The 21,227-nt window shown below is 43.4% G+C and overlaps 1 protein-coding gene across 7 annotated transcripts in view; it reads left to right on the top strand.

The window, feature by feature from the left end:
* LOC138948920 (ras-specific guanine nucleotide-releasing factor RalGPS2-like) overlaps nt 1-21,227 on the top strand; it is a 139,783-nt gene that overhangs the window by 73,726 nt on the left and 44,830 nt on the right. Inside the window, exon 1 of one of the 7 annotated variants that reach the window (XM_070320568.1) lies at nt 5,407-5,672. The exons of 3 other annotated variants lie outside the window; for them this stretch is intronic. In XM_070320568.1, coding sequence (XP_070176669.1) covers nt 5,653-5,672 — 20 coding nt within the window. In that variant the 5' untranslated portion in view covers nt 5,407-5,652. Of the gene's footprint in view, nt 1-5,406; nt 5,673-13,401; nt 13,630-15,578; nt 15,954-16,881; nt 17,135-21,227 lie in introns of those variants that run through there. 3 more of the 7 variants (XM_070320567.1, XM_070320565.1, XM_070320572.1) reach the window with 3 other exon arrangements.

The following is a 21,227-nucleotide window of genomic DNA, read 5'->3' as shown; positions in this document are numbered from 1 at the left end:
TCTTAGTCTGTCACTGTCTTGAGTCATTGTGTGTGTGCGTCTGTGTATGTCTGTCTGTGTGTGTTGTGTCTATCTGTCTCTCGGTCACTGTCTGAGTCAATCGTGTGTGTGTGTGTTTGTGTGTGTGTGCGAGCGCCCGCCCGTGCGTGCGAGCGGGCGTGCGTGCGTGCGAGCGTGCATTCGCCCAAACATAATTGCGAGAGAAAAAAAAACTACACCACTTTCATTTAATCAACCAAACCTAATCAAGTTTTACTTAGTTCGTTTTGATGAACACACCTTCAGACAATCCGCAACGCCTTGTGGAAGGCGTCAACCGTTGCGATTGCCATGTCTGTGAGAAGGTCAGTAGGCGAAAAGCACGTGGCAAATTGCAAACCAGAGATTGGTGCCACGGAGTGCAACAGTTGCAAGTCTTCAAACACACAGCAGTTTGCAAGTCTTCAAACACTCAGCGGTTTGCATAACATCAGGTTGCCCCCACAACATGGCTCCAGCCGCTCCCGGTTCAAAAATGAGAACATGTTAAATCCGTTTAAGGGGGCTCGTACGTGTCGGCGTTTTGATGTCTTGGGAAGGGGGTTGGGTGGGGGGGGGGGGGGGGGGAGAGAGAGACACAGACACACAGACAGACAGAGAAACGCTTTTAAATGTTTACTGTCTTTTGCAGTTACAGCCTTTTAGACATGAGACTGAGAGAGAGAGAGAGAGAGAGAGAGAGAGAGAGAGAGAGAGAGAGAGAGAGAGAGAGAGAGAGAGAGAGAGAGAGAGAGAGAGAGAGAGAGGCTTTTAAATGTTCACTGTCTTAATCAGTTACAGCCTTTTGGACAAGGTACAACGAGAGAGGGGGGTGCGGGTGGTTAAGGGGATGGTGAGGGAGTCACCCACGTATTGGAATTTCTAGCGCAGTATGTCATATATTTTTCAATTCAACCAGTGGCCTTCTACGTCGTTGCTCATTCCGTTGTGTAGACCGCCAACATTGGCAGTCTGGAATTGGAAGCAGACCAGGGATCCCTTTATGTGGGTTACTACGTCTGTCGCTCAAATGTCATAGGTCCAGTTTCAGAAGTTGTAGGCGCTAGTTTCATATAACTCCGTTTTTATATTTAGTCAAGTTTTGACTAAATATTTTAACATCGAGGGGGAATCGAAACGAGGGTCGTGGTGTATGTGTGTCTGTCTGTGCGTGTGTGTGTGTGTGTGTGTGTGTGTGTGTAGAGCGATTCAGACTAAACTACTGGACCGATCTTTATGAAATTTGACATGAGAGTTCCTGGGTATGAAATCCCCGAACGTTTTTTTCATTTTTTTGATAAATGTCTTTGATGACGTCATATCCGGCTTTTCGTGAAAGTTGAGGCGGCACTGTCACGCCCTCATTTTTCAACCAAATTGGTTGAAATTTTGGTCAAGTAATCTTCGACGAAGCCCGGACTTCGGTATTGCATTTCAGCTTGGTGGCTTAAAAATTAATTAATGACTTTGGTCATTAAAAATCTGAAAATTGTAAAAAAAAAAAAAAATGTATAAAACGATCCAAATTTACGTTTATCTTATTCTCCATCATTTGCTGATTCCAAAAACATATAAATATGTTATATTCGGATTAAAAACAAGCTCTGAAAATTAAATATATAAAAATTATTATCAAAATTAAATTGTCGAAATCAATTTAAAAACACTTTAATCTTATTCCTTGTTGGTTCCTGATTCCAAAAACATATAGATATGATATGTTTGGATTAAAAACACGCTCAGAAAGTTAAAACAAAGAGAGGTACAGAAACGCGTCCTATCCTTCTTAGCGCAACTACTACCCCGCTCTTCTTGTCAATTTCACTGCCTTTGCCATGAGCGGTGGACTGACGATGCTACGAATATACGGTCTTGCTGAAAAATGGCATTGCGTTCAGTTTCATTCTGTGAGTTCGACAGCTACTTGACTAAATATTGTATTTTCGCCTTACGCGACTTGTTTTGTTTCGTTTGACGGTACACGTATAATTTTGAAACCGTGTTGATGTGCAGTCTGTGTCATAGAGAGAGAAGGGCTGGGGTGGCAACGCTTTCCAATTTCTATCGCCGCAACTTTTTTGACATTTCTAGCACAGTGTGCCATCATTATTTTCTTTAATCCTACCAATTGCATTTTGCCTTGTCATTTCCTGGTTATTGCTAGGACCGCTAAATTTGGTAGTCTGGAATGGGAAGCAGATTGGCACACTTCCACTTAGTTAGCGCCCTTAGGCGTCTATTGTATCCGTCCTTCAAATGTCGCACACTTATTGTTTTAGAAGTGTTTGTGCCAATTTCATCACTCTTCTTCTTTCAGATTTTTCTCTCTCCATATTGACGTAAAACAGGAACAACATTGTGTAAAGTGTACGGGGTAACATACGATGTTTGGTCTAACTTGTGGTTATTATCTCTGATTGAAGTTGACTCGAACATTTTCAGAACTGGTTCTTACTGAGACAGTGTTGGAACGACAGTTTGCCTATTTGTTCTCGTTGTAAGTAGAATATGAATGGTGGAATAAGGGTGGGATTATTTTATTCACTTACATTACGTTTTGCCCCCACCCAAAATGTGTACCATTTTGCCCCACTCATTTCGCTCGTCCCTTTCTTGAAGTAAGTTAGTGTTTACATATGAAGTTTGTAGGGTCCAGATAAGTCAAAAGTGTTCCTTCGTGAGAAGAAGGCAGTAGATTTACGCTTGGCTAGCATCAAAGCATTGTTGGCAAGACACCGGGCCCTGTTATTACTGGTTTCATGAAAGAGTTGGTGCGTTACATTTGTAACATTGTAACACCGCTACTGCTCGAAAGTCAGACAAAACACCGAGACTTGTACTTACATGTATCACGAAGAAAATCATGGGTTACATCTGTAACACTGTGACACCGCTACTGCTCGAAAGTCAGACAAAACACCGAGACTTGTACTTACATGTATCACGAAGAAAATCATGCGTTTCATTTGTAACACTGTGACACCGCTACTGCTCTATAATCAGACAAAACACCGAGACTTGTATTTACATGTATCACGAAGAAAAGCATGCGTTACATCTGTAACACTGTGGCACCGCTACTGCTGGGAAGTGCGGGTTACTGGGTAGGAACCGATGAGTCAAGAGTTTCTGAGACTTTCGAAGTAGTTTTGGGCGGGGATATAGCTCAGTTGGTAGCGCGCTGGATTTGTATTCAGTTGGCCGCTGTCAGCGTGAGTTCGATCCCAGGTTCGGCGGAAATTTATTTCAGAGTCAACTTTGTGTGCAGACTCTCTTCGGTGTCCGAACCCTCCCCCCGTGTACACTACATTGGGTGTGCACGTTAAAGATCCCACGATTGACAAAAGGGTCTTTCCTGGCAAAATTGCTTAGGCACAGTTAATAATTGTCTACCTATACCCGTGTGACTTGGAATAATAGGCCGTGAAAGGTAAATATGCGCCGAAATGGCTGCAATCTACTGGCCGTATAAAATTTCATCTCACACGGCATCACTGCAGAGCGCCTAGAACTGTACCCACGGAATATGCGCGATATAAGCCTCATTGATTTATTGATTTATTTATTATAGTTTTGTCCTCTTTTTATATTTAGTCAAGTTTTGACTAAATATTTTAACATCGAGGGGGAATCGAAACGAGGGTCGTGGTGTATGTGTGTCTGTGCGTGTGTGTAAGTGTGTGTGTGTGTGTAGAGCGATTCAGACTAAACTACTAGACCGATCTTTATGAAATTTGACATGAGAGTTCCTGGGTATGAAATCACCGAACGTTTTTTTCATTTTTTTGATAATCTTTTCGTGAAAGTTGAGGCGGCACTGTCACGCCCTCATTTTACAGTAAATTACTACATTTAGTCAAGCTATGGAACTCACAGAATGAAACTGAACGTAGTCCGCCGCTAGTGCAAAAGGCTGTGAAAGTGACGAGCCTGTTTGGCGCGGTAGCGATTGCGATGTGCTTCATAGCACGCTTTACTGTACCTCTCTTCGTTTTAACTTTGTGAGCGTGTTTTTAATCCAAACATATCATATCTATATGTTTTTGGAATCAGGAACCGACAAGGAATAAGATGAAATAGTTTTTAAAACGATTTCGGAAATTTAATTTTAATCATAATTTTTATATTTTTTTATTTTCAGAGCTTGTTTTTAATCCGAATATAACATATTTATATGTTTTTGGAATCAGAACATGATGAAGAATAAGATAAAAGTAATTTTGGGTCGTTTTATAAAAAAATAATTTTAATTATAACTTTTAGATTTTTAATGACCAAAGTCATTAATTAATTTTTAAGCCACCAAGCTGAAATGCAATACCGAAGTCCGGCCTTCGTCGAAGATTGCTTTACAAAAATTTCAATCAATTTGATTGAAAAATGAGGGTGTGACAGTGCCGCCTCAACTTTTGCAAAAAGCCGGATATGACGTCATCAAAAGTATTTATCGAAAAAAAGAAAAAAACGTCCGGGGATATCATTCCCAGGAACTCTCATGTCAAATTTCATAAAGATCGGTACAGTAGTTTGGTCTGAATCGCTCTACACACACACACAGACACACACACACACACACACACACACACACACACACACACACACACACACACACACACACACACACACACACACACCACGACCCTCGTCTCGATTCCCCCTCTACGTTAAAACATTTAGTCAAACTTGACTAAATGTAAAAACAAGCAAACAAAAAACATCAAAGAAAAAAAAAGGGTGGGGGGGGGGGGGGGGTGGGAGGCCGTAAAATTAAATAATAATCATACGGCTGTTTAGCTGAAAGAGCTGCCGCTGATTATGCGCTGTAATGTTCAGCTTCGACTTTAATGAAGGCGGTTTCTTATTATTATGGATCCTGGTCAATGTGCAACACGTGGTTATGTACCGTATCTTGCAGACACTGAGTGCGCTATTACTTTAATTAGCGCAGCGGGGTTGTGTGTTGGTCTCTATCTCTCTGTCTGTCTGTCTGTCTCACTCGCTCTCTCTCTCTCTCTATCTTAGACTATGTGTGTGTGTGTGTGTGGGGGGGTAAGTGCGTGTGTAAAAATGCACACTTGAGAGAGAGAGAGACAGACAGACACACACACACACACACACACACACACACACACCAACCAACACAACACAGACAAACTATCCTCACAGCTCAGTGCAAAAAGGGAAAAAGCTTTACCCCCAACCCATCAAATCCCCAAACAAGTTCGACGGCCGGAGCAGAGCAGTAACAACCAAACATTCACAGTAAACGGCCTACGCACAGAATTTGGGGGCAGCAAGAGAAACGAACATTATTTTGGTCGACATCGGGGAGCGGCTGCAGACATCCCACATACAACCCTGTAGGCTGTGTGTGTTAGTGCATACTAAACAAGAGATAGAGAAACCCAAACGGTGGTTAACATGTGCGACTCCCGCCTGTAAAGTCTTACAGCATTCGATTTGAAATTCAGTGTCACACCCGTTGGTCATAGGTTGTGGATTTGAAAGACTAATCGGCTGTGTTTTTCAAGTGAAAGACTGAAGGGGGGTGAAGAGGAAGAAAAGAAAAAGTGAACTTACGCGTCGCAGCTTGCAAAGTTATGATCGTGTCTGTCACAGAAGGGATACCGTACTATGAAGTTTCTCTTTGATCGGTGAGTGTTGTTTTTTTAACTTTTATTTTGTTTGTAGTTTTATGCTATGTTATGTGTGTGTGTATGTGTGTGTGTGTCTGTCTGTCTGTCTGTTTTATGTGTAATGTTTCCCTTTGAGGTCAAGCGTTGGTTTGATGTAGTGTTTTTAAGAAAGTTTCTTACAAAATTGTTATTTGCCCGTCTTTGCCCTCCTAGTTTGCTTTTCTTCTTTTAAATCTCCGATTTTATTTTCAGCGTTCCTTGTCTTCATGTCACGTACGTGCTTGTTGTGTTACTCTACATCTTTGTTCGTTTACTTTTGTTCTGTCGTACTATTGTGTTTTGGTGAGTGAGAAAGGCTGCCTGTCACTCAGTCTGTACGCCTGTTTCAATAGTCTGAGATGCAGCCTTGTCACTCAGTCTGTACGCCTGTTTCAATAGTCTGAGATGAAGCATCTCTCTTTTTCTCTCTATTACAGTGTGTGTGTGTGTGTGTGTGTTTGTGTGTGTGTGTGTGTGTGTGTGTGTTTATACTCTTTACACCATCACAGTCAGCGTGTCTGTGTCTGTTTTGTCTGTCTGCTTCTTCCTTTTCCCTCCGTTTGTTTGATCTTTTAAACTGCGCTCTTCCTCTTTATGCTAAGCTCTTCCTTTCCCCTCGCCAATTGTTCTGTTCCTGTACTGCCCATGGCCCATTGTTCAACCCTTTGTTGAAACCCACTCAAATACCTTGTCAGAGAGAGAGGAGGGGGGGGGGGGGGTACAACGAGAGAGAGAGAGAGAGAGAGAGAGAGAGAGAGAGAGAGCGCGCGCAACTTTCCGTTCATTTAGCGACAGTTCATCAGCGTAAACAAATACGCAGTAGTTATAGATAAAAGCCAGCACCAGCTGCATGTATTATTAAATTGTCAGGGCTATGTTGGTTCTGGCGCACGCAGCCATGTCCACGTATAATGCCATAGATAATAATTATAGTGTCCGTACTTAAATATGATTAAAGGGCGGTAAATGTGTCAGTGTTTGTTTCTGATTACGTACTTGTTTGAAGTGTCAGCGAGATAGTGTTCGGACATGAATGTATAATTATATGATAAAACAGCGGCAAAAATGTTAGTGTTTGTTTCTAATCTTGTGCTTGTTTGAAGTGTCAGCATTATTTATATTCTTGGCTTGATCAGACACTGAATAGCCCTTGTATACGAAACAAACAAACAACACACGCTTGCTTGCCCATTTTTTATTTTATTTTTTATTTTTTACAATACACGACCTGCTTGAAGACAGCTTCAAAGATGGTTTGTGGTGGTTGTACAGTATCTGTCCCTTGTTGCTTTACTGCACCCCAAACCCTAGTCACTGTCACCAACCCTGACATATCAAACCGTAAAGGTCGGTTTGTGTGTGTGTGTGTGTGTGTGTGTGTGTGTGTGTGTTTTAATGTTGCCCTTTAGAGCATGTCATCATGAAAAACAAAAAATGTGAGGCGAAGAATTGAGTTTTTCAGAGTTTTTGCGTGTGAAAATGTCAGGGAACGGTTCGGTCGCAGTAAACAAGAGTCTAGAAAATCATAAATGTCAAATGAAGGTAACAAAAAAACAAAAATCTCAAAATGCAAAGGGGGGATTTGCAGACGAGTGTGAGCTTTCAAAATGAGTCATTGATAAGAGATTTACATGAAGACATGGACTGCTTATATATATTCAGAGTAATGTGGTCGTAGGTGTCACAATTAATCATTCATGTGCGACTGGTGAATGTTGAATTGTTGATGTGTGTTAGTTTGTGGGTTTGTCCAGCTACGTAAAGGCTGCAGATTACCTTTCCTAGACATATTAGTTTTCGAGAAGATGACATTCGTTTGGTAATTTCAGTTCCTTCTTATGCTCTCAGGTGCCAGGAGATGATATATAATATGCATAACTCTCACTTACTTTGTGGACAGCTTACTTCCCTTTGTTTCATGGATTTAAAGCAATAGTGGGCCTTTAATTTATATAATTATATGGCTATATTTCTGTTCTCCGTAAAAAATTAAAAAATAAATCATTTCAATCAGAAGTTACTTCATGAAGTCATCAGAAGGTTTGTCAGTTAAGAGATATATAGGAAGAAGTGTTACAATTGTGTCGTTCAAGCCAAAAGTCTAAGAACGAATAGACCCTGCTCCTTTCATGGATAAGAGCGGAAGGAAGGTATTTGTCGAAAAGTTGGGTTCAAATCGAAACGCGCAAAATAATATTTGTTGCATTGACCCCTTTGCAAATGTTTATTTTAGCGTATGTAAGCGTATGAACAGTATACAAGGTACTCTGGAAGGTCTGGGAAGTGCTAGGGAATGGGTGTTTTATTTGATTTCATTCGTTTTTCGGTGTGGTTCTAAGACGCAGACAGCTCTCTCTCTCTCTCTCTCTCTCTCTCTCTCTCTCTCTCTCTCTCTCTCTCTCTCTCTCTCTCTCTCTCTCTCTCTCTCTCTCTCTCTTTCTCTTTCTCTCTCTCTGTCTCTCTATCTCTCTCTTTCTCTCTATCTCTATCTCTATATCTTTCTCTATCTCTCTCTCTCTTTCTCTTTCTCTCTCTTTCTCTTTCTCTCTCTCTCTCTCTTTCTCTTTCTCTCTCTCTCTCTCCCTTTCTCTCTCTCTCTCTCCCTCTCTTTCTTTCTCTCTCTCTCTCTCTCTCTCTCTCTTTTCTCTCTCTCTCTCCCCCCTCTCTCTCTCTCTGTCTCTTTGTCTCTCTCTCTCCTGTGTCTCTCTCCCTCTCTCTCTCTCCCTCTCTCTCTCTCTTCTCCCTCTCTCTCTCTCTCCCTCTCCCTCTCTCTCCTTCTCTCTCTCTCTCCCCCTCTCCCTCTCTCCCTCTCTCTCTCCCTCTCTCTCTCTCTCTCCCTCTCTCTCACCCTCTCCCTCCCTCTCCCTCACTCTCTCTCTCTCCCTCCCTCTCTCTCTCTCTCCCTCCCTCTCTCTCTCCCTCTCTCTCTCTCTCCCTCTCTCTCTCTCCCTCCCTCTCTCTCTCTCTCCCTCCCTCCCTCCCTCTCTCTCTCCCTCCCCTCCCACCATTCCCACCTCTGACTTATTTTGTTTTAAGAAAGCTTCACGTAGAGTGGTGTTTCATTATCAGCCATACATTTATGTATTTAATTGTGTGGTGTTTTTGTTTTTTAATTCATCTATTTTTGGCGTACCCTTTGTATTCTGTAATAAAATTTGCCTTGCCTTGAAGCTTTAACTGTGCGTGCGTTCACCCTTCCAGAGTCGATAAAGTGCGATAAGCTTCACAGCTCCCTGCATATTTTGCGTTTGATCTGTTATGCTGATTTTTGAGCACGAATAGTTAGTTGGATGGTGACAGCTTTTTCTCCCCTTTTGGAATGGGGCATGGGAGATGTGTGATTATTTTACAGCAGGAATTACTAATTATCTTGAGACAGCTTTCCCCCCCCCCCCCCTTTTTTTTGGAGGATGGGGTTTTGGAAAGGGGGTGGAGAGAATGGGGTGTACTAGATAAAAAAAAAAGCAACATAATTATTTGGAATGTGCACCAACTGCAATAAGCATTCATTTAAGTGAGAGTTTTCTATTGAAATGGTAACCCTGTTTCAATCTGAATGCGAAAAGTACATTGAATGACATTTGAAGTGCATGTCAGGATAACGAAGTTGATGAACACACAGGTTCAAAACAATATTGCTGTGCAGGGGTCGACACTAACTTATTTGGCCTGGGGCCACACTGGCCCCAGAGATGGAAATTGCTGGGGCGGAAAACAAAAATCTGGGGCCCACTCTCAGTATTCACGTGCGGCAATGCATTGTCTGTTTTTCTTCATCGTACTGAAGCCAGGGAAATTCTTTCAACCATTTGACATTGAAATTACGACAGCGCTTCGCGCTTTTGGCTGCATCGGTCTCCTTTTTTTGTTTCTCTCCACCCTGTTCTTCATCTTCATTTCCATGTCTTTTTACACGAGGGATGTGTCGCCACATTTTGCGTTTGGCATTTGAAGGCGATACTTATCTCTCACGCTAAAGAGCGCAATCTGGGAGTTATTTCCCTTGCGGCATTGTCCTTCGACGATTTCAATGTTTTCTTTTCTTGACTGCGGCATTGATCGTAACGCAAATTTCAGCGACGACTTTGACTGGCGATTTTTAGTGATTGGCTCTGGCATTAGAATTTTCGGTTTTTCATTGTTGGAATTTATCCTGGGGCGGAGTGGGCCCCAAGCTTCAGCAATGTTTGGGGCGGAACACATGACTCTGGGGCGTTCCGCCCCCCGCCCCCGCTAGTGTCGAACCCTGCTGTGCGTTGTTGTACATTGAACTTGCTTTGAAGTCGCACTCAAAAGTGTTTCGCTCTGATTTTGTCACGTGGCAACGCTCGCTGTCTGTCTCCATCCCCAAGTATGACCATTTCTGGTTGACAGGGCGTTGATCCGTGAATAACGTCAATCTCAGTGCACCAGTCCATCAGCCCTATCTCCCTAACACTTCAAATAATATATAAATGTATGAATCACCGCCACGGCTTGCATAACTTCCGCAGCTGTTTAAATCTGATCCACTTTTATTAGTCGCTCTTCAAATCTAGTGCAGACAGTTCAGTTGGGACTGGGGGCGTGTGCTGAAGTAGGTCGATTTTGCGAAATTGTCCGGGCGTGAACTTGACTTGCATGCTGCAACTGTTGTCCATATGAACCAGTTGGGTTGGGTAGTTTTGAGTTGGGTTGGGTTGGGTTTGTGTCATTTTCTTCCGCGAAAAACACGTCTTATCGCGCTGCGTTCAAGACGGAAAAGGAAGTTGGGAGATTTAACTCCCTTGAATTATCGTAGGTTTGACTTTCTACAGAAAAGCGACTAAATGATCTTTTCCGATTGTCTTACGGAGGTGTCAGCCGAACCAGGTCATAACCAAATTTAAGTAAAGACTTAAATTGTTTTGTTGAAATGAATGGGCGTGAATATAAAGGACACCCTTTCCTCTCAGACAATATGTGGAGTTGTTGACACTTTTAACTTTATTGAAATGTGCGTGTGTGTGTGTTTCTGGTTTCTTCAAATTGTAACCGGTACCGGAAGTGACCGATTAAGACGAAACCGGTCTCTCAACACCGATTTTACGGAAAATGCAGCAGCATGGACCTGGCATGCACGGCCGCAGGAAAACTTGTTCGTGTCTTTCACCACCCCACCCACACACAGCATTCAATAGTGGACAAAAAAACCCTTGAAGCAAGGATCCTGTCTAATTATTTATCTCGCGAGTGTGCCGTTGGAAGAATGCCCGATGGTTTTAGCCTTGCGTCATATTGCACAACTCCTAGCACTAAGTCTGGGAGGTCTAAAGATGGATGAAATGATGTTTAAAAAAAAAAGTGTTGACTGGGAGAGAGATTGAGGGTGCCAGACGATGCGGAAGTGACCTTTCGTCAACTGCCGGGAGGGGAAGTGATAGGTCACTTTGTTGGAGGCGTTTGTAATGTTGGTGAAGGTGAGAAGTATGGGGGGGGGGGGGGAGCAATAGGGAGTACAAGATACAGTAACAATTACATCATAAACATGTCCAGCAATCAATAAGACATTTCAAGATGCATTAGCAATGATGGAAGAGTTAACAAATAATGTTTTGTTTGTGTAAAATGTTCTTAGTACATTATGGAGAATCACGTGGTTCAGTAAAATCAGAAATAACTTATTTTATCAGCTGCGCAATAGTAGTAGTGCTTACAAGTTTTGCCAGAGAAAAAACATGAGATGTTCCTTGAATGACGTTTGATGAGACGTTATGTTCCGTGAGGTGTGAGAGACAGATAGACAGACGGACAGACATGCGCACTCCTTGAGAGAGAGGGAGAGAGGAAGGAATAAATGAAAAAGGAAATCTGAAGACAAAAACAAAACACAATAACAGCATCGAGGATTAGAGTTTAGACTCTTATTCACTTAGTTTATCCGCAGTGAAAGGCATTACTGAGATAACCTTCATCATCGAGCAAGCTCATCTTACCTCCCAGTGTCTTCGGTAGTAAAGAATCATGCGACTTTTGCACGCTGAAATACAATCAACTAATGAATACGATCGACGAACTCCATGCTGCGGCATAACAAACAACATTGCATGTAATTACTCAAGGATGAAGGGACGCCGTGACAGCCAGGTGGTCGTTGTGAGCACATTTGCCTCAAGGACAATAGGACGCTTAAAGGGGACTTTGAGGGTATCCTTTGTGTCTGAGGGTGTTCTCCCACAAAGGATACCTTGTGTGTCTGTGTGTGTGTGAGGGTGTTATTTTCACGACGAATCGACGAGATGGGTTCCTTTTGTGTGTGTGTGAGGGTGTTATTTTCACGACGAATCGACGAGATGGGTTCCTTTTGTGTGTGTGCGTCTGATCTTCAGTTCTTAGACCGACGAGCGTGTGGTCAGTTATATCAAGACTTGGAAGGAAAATGATGGCTTTGAATAACGTGGTTGTAGTCAAATGTATTGTATTTGCTCGTGGCCAAAGACGGGGGCGGGGGCTGTGAGAAATAGACCTTTGAGAATTGATCGCTAACAACAAGAGGAATGTGCATTAACGACCCAGGTACACCAGACAAGTGTTTTTCTAACTCTATAGTGGCAGAGCTGACAGTCTGTACATTTAACGACCCAGCTACCCCAGACAAGTGTTTTCCTAACTCTTGTGGCAGAGCTGACAGTCTGTACATTTAACGACCCAGCTACCCCAGACACGTGTTTTCCTAACTCTATTGGTAGAGCTGACAGTCTGTACATTTCTGCCCATCCTGCATAATTTCACTCGTACTTCTCCCCAAACTGACTTGAGTCTACTTACTCCCAGCGACAGAGCATACGGCAGGGCATAGACCAAATAGGATAAATGGTCTCTGGGCAGGGATAATGAGACCATCAGAATTGAGTGGGCGTTCGCACCCACACTATATTATGCAGGCGCACAGGCTGACCAGAGTTTGGCCGGCAAATGGAAAGATGTACCACAGAGATATAGTCTCTAGTCTTTATCTGTGTGGGATGTACACAGATCTGTAATCGTGATGAGTGACGGGGTAGGTCTTGCGCATTGATGCGAGATAACCAACGACCCATGACCAGATAGGCGCGATGTTATTGCAGTGGGGGCTAGCCGTGGTCAGTCTGTGTTTGGCCGCTAGAGCGTATAGCTTGACCACCTTGTAGTGTAGGGGTGCGTTGCGCTTGGATTGAGACTTGATGAAAGTTTTGTCATAACATTAACAGTTGTGGCATTGGAGAGGAGTTCCTTCCACAGTTGTGGCATTGGAGAGGAGTTCCTTCTTCCGGTGCAGATGTTGTGATGCGAATCATATGCAGATGTGACTTTGTAGCGACAGTCGTCATTGTGCGAGTGAGTTGTTGCTATTAACTTCCCCATATATATATGTGACTGGAGTTATACAGTCGGAGTGAGACTGAGAGCTTCTTGGATTTTAATCCATAACAGATTGTGGAGCCGTCAGGTTCTCAGTCGAGTGCAGAGAGGGACTGACAAAAGTTGTGCGTCAAAAGACATTACAGGGCTATCGTTTGTCAGTGAAGAAGGAAGTCAATGTTGCTTTTGTGCGACACAACATCCACACGTGTCTTTGCAGTGACAGTGAGAACTGTGTGCTGCGAGTTTGTTATTGCTAATAGCTTTCCATTTGTGATCGTGGAATTCTAGTGGAAGCAGGTTTCTGGATTGTTTCTGCGGATTACGGTGAAGATTGTTATTGATCTCATTCGAGTTGTCAGATTCGAGTCCTAAAAAAGTCATGGATTTGTGATTCGCTACTACTACTGATTCAGTGATTGTGGTGGCGTAAATTTGTTCTGTATAGTTCAGATACAATTGTGACGAGTTGAAGGCGTTCTTACATGTATGTCACACCAGTAACATAACATGACGGGATGACTTGGATACAAAACGTGTGTGAAGACATGGCAGTTCTTGTCGGGTACAAACGACTGTAAGTATAACGCAAGGATATATTTGTATTCCTATACATGCATTTTTTGTGGGTGGGGTGGGGGTGGCGCCTTACTTGTACTTGATATTTACTTTCAATCTTTGAAGGCACAGGTCTGAATGCAAACGCCAGCGGTCGACGTTCTGTTATAATCACTGTCAGAACTACTGGGCCTATTACTTCACGATTACGAACACAAAAAGAGATATTACGGTCATTGTACTTTGTCAGCCAAAACTTTGTGTGAGTGAAAAGCAGGGGGCAAAAAAAGCTGTCTGTGTGTTGTCGACCCCAGTCAAAGTAGACATGTATCGTCGCGTTAGCGCGCTCTGCCCTGGGCAAATAACAGTTGAAAGCTGTTTTTACCGTGTGTGTGGGTGCACGTTACATTAAAAGGTGGCTGCGCACAAACACTTTTAGTTTTACTTTACAGAAAGCCTTTTCGATTAGCTCTCGCTTCATTCAGTTGCTGGAACTAATCCTTTCCCCTGTTGGGCCATTTGCTCAGACGCACACAACTACTGTTGGACGGCTACATTTCTTGCATGATTTCTTTGACGTAATATGTGCTGGGTTGTTTTGGAGTTGCCTCGAATGCTGAACTTGTCGGATGCTCAGTCCGGAGCTACCCCAGTCCTGCTGTGAGAAAAGGACCTCCTCTCCGTCTGTATCCGATATACGATTGGAGTGCGTGCAGATGTTTCTTGACTGAAGCTACCTAGTTGTGATAAAGAGGCTCTTCTGCAATTCTGGGCGTATGTTTTTGTGATTCAACTTAACTAGTGGCTGTTTAAAGAGGAGTTCTTGCTTGTTCGTCTGTATAGATCTCTTTCTGGATTTGTGGTCCAATTAGAACGTCAGAACACTGTTCAGGATAGCAGTCTTCGGATTCCTTCTGGAACTTACGGAGTCACTTAACATTTGATTGTGTTCTTGTGATAATTAAGACTTTCTGTTCATCATCGGGTTCATTCGAGCACTGGACTGATTCTTCACATGACTGTAATGAGTCCTGTGGACAATTTGCTAATTGCAAAGTGTGCGTGTGCGCAATGTTCTCTGTGCTGTTGACGACAGGGAGTTGAAATCTGTGGACATCGCCATAACTGGGTCGATCTGCTTCGTTAAGAACTCGTTCCCTCTCAGGCAGGCTCTCAGGTCTCGTCTACGAGAGGAATCAGAGCCACGGCACCTGGGATTTGCTCTCTGCTTTACGCGAATTCTGTTCATCGGTTCAACCGTTCATGAACTCTCTGGGAACTCCCAAGAGGATTCACGGGAATTTCCCCTGGACTTGATTCTTTCACCTGCGACCTGCTCTAGCCTTGACTGGAGGCTGTTTCCTGCGGAAGGAAATTTATTGACCGCCGTTCTGCCAAGCTGGGGCAGATAGTATTTTGTTATTACATCCGTCCTTGACTTGTTGTTGTGTCAGTGGAATAAACAGCGGGTGGCCTGCAGTAACTTATCTTGGTGCAGACATTTTTGCCTTTTCTTATTGTTTTTTTGTTTGTAACTTTGATAGACGATCGTGTGTAAGGATGAGCTACGGGTTGTCTTAGTCCGTGTTCTGATCGGTAACTTTCGATTTTGGCACTGAATTGAGGCTTTCAGACACTATACTTTTGAGCTTCTGCATCTACATTCGTTCTGGTGTTTATTTCTAAAAATGAAACTCCATCAGATCATCAGTTGAAACTTTCCACTGATGCTCTCTGTCAATCCTGTCAATTTTAGAAGTTTACTCAGTCAAGTACGAACTGGGGTAAAATGTTTTTCTTCCATACAAGTATTCCAACTTCCCTTCACAGCAGTGGTATTAAAACATTTGATTTAATTCTGAAAAATGAAATTCACTGACGCAGCGTGTTCCATTTCTCGAAACCCGTGTGTATTCATTCGACAGAAATTTGAATTGAATTGACTGTGTGTTTCACTTCAAAATAAGACCCGTGTTTCCGCAATGGAAACGCATGTTTTGAAACGTTTGAGATTAATTAACAACAACACAGTGGCATAGAAACGAACGATTTTTTCATGCCACCTGCAGAGGCATCCCTTTGCTGCAACGACGCTTTGTGTTTGTGTTCATCCTGGTGCTTGATAAGTTGATTCTCTTGGAGTTGTTTTTTCCCATGACATTGTGAAGCGCAACCGACGCAATTTTCAGTGTTCGAGCGCGCGTGTGTGCGTGTGTTTGAGTGCTCGTGCTAACCGTATTGTGTGTGATGCCGGAGAGGGACAATGTTCACGTACCAGAGCGAGCCGTGTTTATCCAGCATTTTCCTTCGACAGAAATACACCACCACCGTACTCTACGACTGGTGCGTATGGCTCAGTGTTGATATGGAAATTATGTCTGTGGTGGTGTCCTGTGTTTGCCTGCAAGCTTGCATGTTTCAATGACCTGTGTTTACTGTGCATTTTATGACGAGGATGTTCATGGAAGTGAAATGCATTCCGTCCTTCGTAAGCTTTGCGACAGTATTAGCAACAGCACAGCTTTTTGATGCAATGTATAATTAAGCTGTAAATTGATATCTGGTTGTGCCCGTCATTCTCCCGACTAACATCAATGCACATGAGATCTGTACATAGTTTAAGAAACAGCCCTCTGTCATTCATGTTCTGTGTGCAGTGAGAATCATCGATATATAGATAGGAGAACAAACAGCTTTTGTGACGTCACTTTGTGTACCCAAGCGAGGTTTGTGTTTTTTTTTGTTTTTTGGGGGGGGGGGGGGGTGTCTGATGCTGTTGAATATGTAGAAATAGACAAGCAGACAATTTTGTAATAAATTTGAGAAAAGTGTTTTTATGCTTAACACAACTGACCTGGGTGTGATAAAAATGCATGGTTTTGCTCGTGTCTGATACAAGGCCGATCTTGTGGAGATAGAACCAGCAAGCTGCATTTTACCGATAGATCATCGTGCAGTACCTCTGCATACTGACATCATACCATATATTCATTTTGCTTTTCTGTTGGTCGGCACTTGGCCAGACTTGCATTGGTATGATAATGCAGGTCTGTAGGCCAGTCGTTGACTGCGAATATTTACATCACAATGTCGGTCTGTTGTGAATGTTCGGGAAAAGGCTGGAGAGTGGGGGTGGGGGGTTGGAGGGGGGGGGGCGATGCTGTGTATTGTGAAGATTGTCTGGGTCTTCTTTGTGCTTGGATTTGGCGGCGGTGTTGTTGTGTGTGTCGGCGAGATTATGTATGAACCCTTCGCGCTTTGCTGAGCTTTCTCACGGTGCGGAGTGATGAAAGTCGGTCGTCAGATAATAGTGGGGGACCTTCTGTAACATAAGAGTTGAGTATGGGGGACTTAGCGGGCAGGTGGTCGTAAATGTACCCAACTGCGTGGTGTCTTTTTGCACTGTAGACGCTCTTTAGTCTGTTCGATAGGATACACGGGATTACCATGTGGTTCAGTTGTCTGTTTACTCCTGCTTCACCAAAGCATCGTTTTTGTGCGTGAAAATGTACTGGACAGGGCAGGTGTGTATACGAACTTAGTTTGACTTTCTGTTAGATAACAGAAGACTCGTGATTCTGTTGTGTTTTGTTTCATATTGAATGTTTTGCATTATTAGTTCTGGTTATTGGTGGGTGGTATGCGGCTGGTAACATGACGAAGGGATTATCATGAGAGAGGTCGGAAAATGTCTTATCAACTGAAATGATGAAACCAGGCTTCGATTGAAAAATATTCCAGTAACTGTGCTGTGAAGATAGTGAATAATATTAGTGCGGATTATGCTGTTAAACTGTAGTTCTCGGTACTGGTGTACAAAATGACAGTAGCTGCTTTTTTAGGTTCTGTTTTGTGGGGGGGGGGGGGGGTGTTGGGTGGGCGGGGGGGTCCATAATACGACATTTCATGTGTAGTGTGGACATTATTTAGAACGGAAGACCGCAATACGTACTGCTTAGATTATGTAAGTATTAAGTGCAGTGGAAGTGCAGACAGTACGACAGTCGCCCCGAGTCTTGAAATGATAACGCAGGCCTGCAGATCACTATTTTATCAGTAATAGTGTGCCACGTGGCAATCATCAAGCATGGTAGACTTGAGGACCACCAGGGTTACGCAAGTTCGCGTGGTGGTGCGAGTACAACTACAAGCAGTGCTAAGTTTCACATTCTCCTGTTGTTGTCAGATAGTGATGATGCAGGCCTGCTGTGCAACATGATGACGGGAGGTCTGTTGTGTAGACCCCGACTACGATCATGTTGTCGATGACTTAGTGCGCGGTTTTTGCCTCCGTTGTGGATGCAATAGATCAGATGACAACCGCCAAGCTTCTGGTTTAGGGGGTGTGGGGTAGGGTGTGGGGTTGGGTTCGTATCGGGTGTTGAAAGTGCAGTAGAATGCGGTTGCTACAGTAAAAGTGTGTGAGAAATGTACAGTGCAGTGTTGTTTCCACCCCAACAACGTGTCTGTAAATCTACACACGCAAGCACGGTGTTGTGCAGAGTGCATTGAAATGCAGTGTACTGTGCCAATCGACGCCTTTTAACTCAACACGGGACTGTGAACCTCCACTTTCTATACCAACGACCTTCCGCAATTTGGGGTAAGGTTTCATATCAGTTCAAGCAAATCATACGAAACACACTTAGTCCGTCTAGACACATGATAAATCTTTTAGACCTTGGGCTGAAATCGAATTTCTGTGATCCCAAGGGGTACAAATCGAAGCACCCCCATGATTCGTGCCCGTCTGTATTATATTGATGTCATCGCTCGCTTTCAATTTCAGACTTCTTTTTTTTTTTCTATCGCAGTTAATCATGTCTGAGTCTATATTTTCCAGAAACTTATTTCCTTAGCACACTGGGTTTAATTTTGCATCAGAGTGTGAAGGTGTTAGTTTGTTCATAAACACTAAAGGCCACAAGAAGTTGTGAGTAGTTGTTGTAATGGTGCTTTTACCAGCTTTATTGGCATACAGCGGATGTTATGTAGGCTGTGTGTGTTTTGGCAGTTGCACCATTTCCAGTGCACTTCGGGGTCTGTCTCGGTGTTGACGGTTTTTACGCTGCCGTGTGGTTTTTACACTGCGGTGTGGATTTATGTCACGGACTTTGTGACCTTCCTCTGGCAGTAAGTGTGAGTGCACGCTGTTTCGTTCCTGTTGTGTTCGTGTGTTTTACGCTGGGTTTCTGTATGCAGACACCTTTTTCTCGGTGGGTTTATGCTATTAGCTGCTAAGTCTGGTGTTGGTTGTCTGTGCGTGCCTCGTGTGTGTTTTCCATTTTAAAAGTTTAGCGAACTAATTAACCTCAAGTCTGGTGCATGGGTGGTTGTGTGGGGAGGGGGTTGGAAATGAAACTACGCAATTGTGAAGGGAATGTTGCTTGTTGCAGGTGCTGGAAAGGAGCGAAAAGTGTGTTTTAGGGTGGTTGGCCAAGTATCAAGGGGTTTGCCCAACACGCCCAGAGGGACAGAGGCAGACACTCTCTCTATCTCTCCCTCTCCCTCTCTCTCTCTCTCTCTCTCTCTCTCTCTCCCTCTCTCCCTCTCTCTCTCTCCCTCTCCCTCTCTCTCTCTCTATCCCCTCCCCCCTCTCTCTCTCTCTCCCTCTCTCTCTCTCTCTCCCTCTCTTTCTCTCTCGCTCTCGCTTTCGTTTCTCCCTCAGTCTTCCTCTCTCTCTCTCTCTCTCTCTCTCTCTCTCTCTCTCTCTCTCTCTCTCTCTCTCTCTCTCTCTCTCTCTCTCTCTTTGGATATTTCTGCACGAATGTTTGTGTTGCAGCGGCGCTTCTGTCCCATTTATGTCGTTCGTTATTTGAACATTTGTGAGTTTTCTTCCGCCTATTTGACTGTTTAAAAAAGAACAAAGCACCGAGGCTTACTATTTCATCTCTCAACGATACATTCGTGGTTGTGATGTTGACAGTGACGTGTTGTTGGATGACGTCAGATGCTTTTGTTGCGGTCAATTCTTCGGGGCGTGTATGGATAATATTTCTAAACTGACCATCAGGAATTACTGATTCAAAAACCCATATTTGGACAGACTACCTGAATTTTCTAAAGTGAAAAACTGAACATATTCTGATCATCGGAATCTCAGACAAATGTTCCTGATTTTAGAGAGGGATAAGCAACAGCTTTGCAGACGTAAGCTATGAGTACAGTTGACATGTTTCCTTACTGTCTTGCAGTGTTGTTGTTGTTGGCCACTAGAATTATCCTGTTCCACTGTGCAAGTAAATCACTGTTAATCTTTTAGTACCAGTTAAACCGACTTTACTTCGGTGCGATGAGTGGACCGATAAGCCACCTTAATGCTATTATACGGATTACGTTTACATAATACCCTACCGAAGAAAAAAAGACAAGCGTTGTGTCTCGTCTTGTCTCGTTTTTCGCATCACATCATCCTATACACCCACTTACCATAGTAATGCCCCACCCCTTTGAGAGTGTAGGTAAATACATTTTGATTACAAAACACAGTGTCCACGCCCAGTGTGTAATTAGAGGTAAGTATCGTGTTGACCACCCGACCAGTGTGGTCACTCACACTGAAACACTGACCGGCTACCGACCGTGTGTTTTTGCCAAGTTTGCTCTTGCGTGTGCGCCGGGGCGTGTTGAGTAGCACGAGAGTGCCGCGTGACTGATTGATTATAATCCCGTCTTGTGCAGAGTGACTGGTGCAGGAGTAAAAGATTTAGTGAGGTTTAAGTCGCGCGCTGATTGCAATGCTAACAACACGAAAACAAAGCTAAGATCTGAATTTGTTGTTGTTGATATTTTTTTAATGATCTTGTAAATTGTCAGGTTCAGGGTGTATGTGTGTGTGTGTGTGTGTGTGTGTGTGTGTGTGTGTGTGTGTGTGTGTGTGTGTGAATTGCTGATGCAATTTGTCAAAACACGAATGTTCATTATCAAGAAAATCGTTGTAGGTAACCCCAAAACTGTGTTCTATGTATTGCCGTATTCATTTGTTATAGAACATATCATATGCGTTTTGGTAATGCAATTTGGGGCCGCCAGCAATAAAACACATCGTAGACTGCATCATGTCATCACTGTCCTATGTCAAAATACGCCTTATAACACAGCTCACAAAGCCATACAACCGAAGGGGAAGAGCGCGCTTATTTTTGTATCGTGATGGTGTTTGTTGTGGATTTCAACCTCCCTAGTAATTGACTGTGGCAGCGAGTTGCAAGCAGTTTGTGCCAGAGCTGATTAGTGCAGGATAGATGGCTTGTTGGGACACATGGCGCGTTATGATGCAACAGATTCTGTTAATGTTTATGGGTTTGTGTTCTTGCTCCGCGGGGTAGAGGGATACACTGTTGCCTTGTTTTGTTTTTCATCGTCAATCTTGGGAGTGTGTTTGAAAGTGAGATGATGTGTGGATTGGTAACATGTTGTCAGTCTAGGCGCAGTCACAGCACGCGCCAAAAGGAGGTGTGGCTTAGCTGGCCGTTTGTGCAGTAACCATGTCGGTATCAATTAAGCTCCACCGCCGCTTCGGTCCCAGTGTGTTATTTTGACCTGCCATGCTGCAGGTCAAGAACTTTGCCATCGTCGGTAGCAGACTATCAAGTTTTCAAACGCTGACAACTCCGA

This window comes from Littorina saxatilis, linkage group LG15, assembly GCF_037325665.1.
Source record: "Littorina saxatilis isolate snail1 linkage group LG15, US_GU_Lsax_2.0, whole genome shotgun sequence".
NCBI lineage: Eukaryota > Metazoa > Mollusca > Gastropoda > Littorinimorpha > Littorinidae > Littorina > Littorina saxatilis.
The sequence above is the reverse complement of the archived record's forward strand: the minus strand, read 5'-3'. Positions and strand labels throughout refer to the sequence as shown.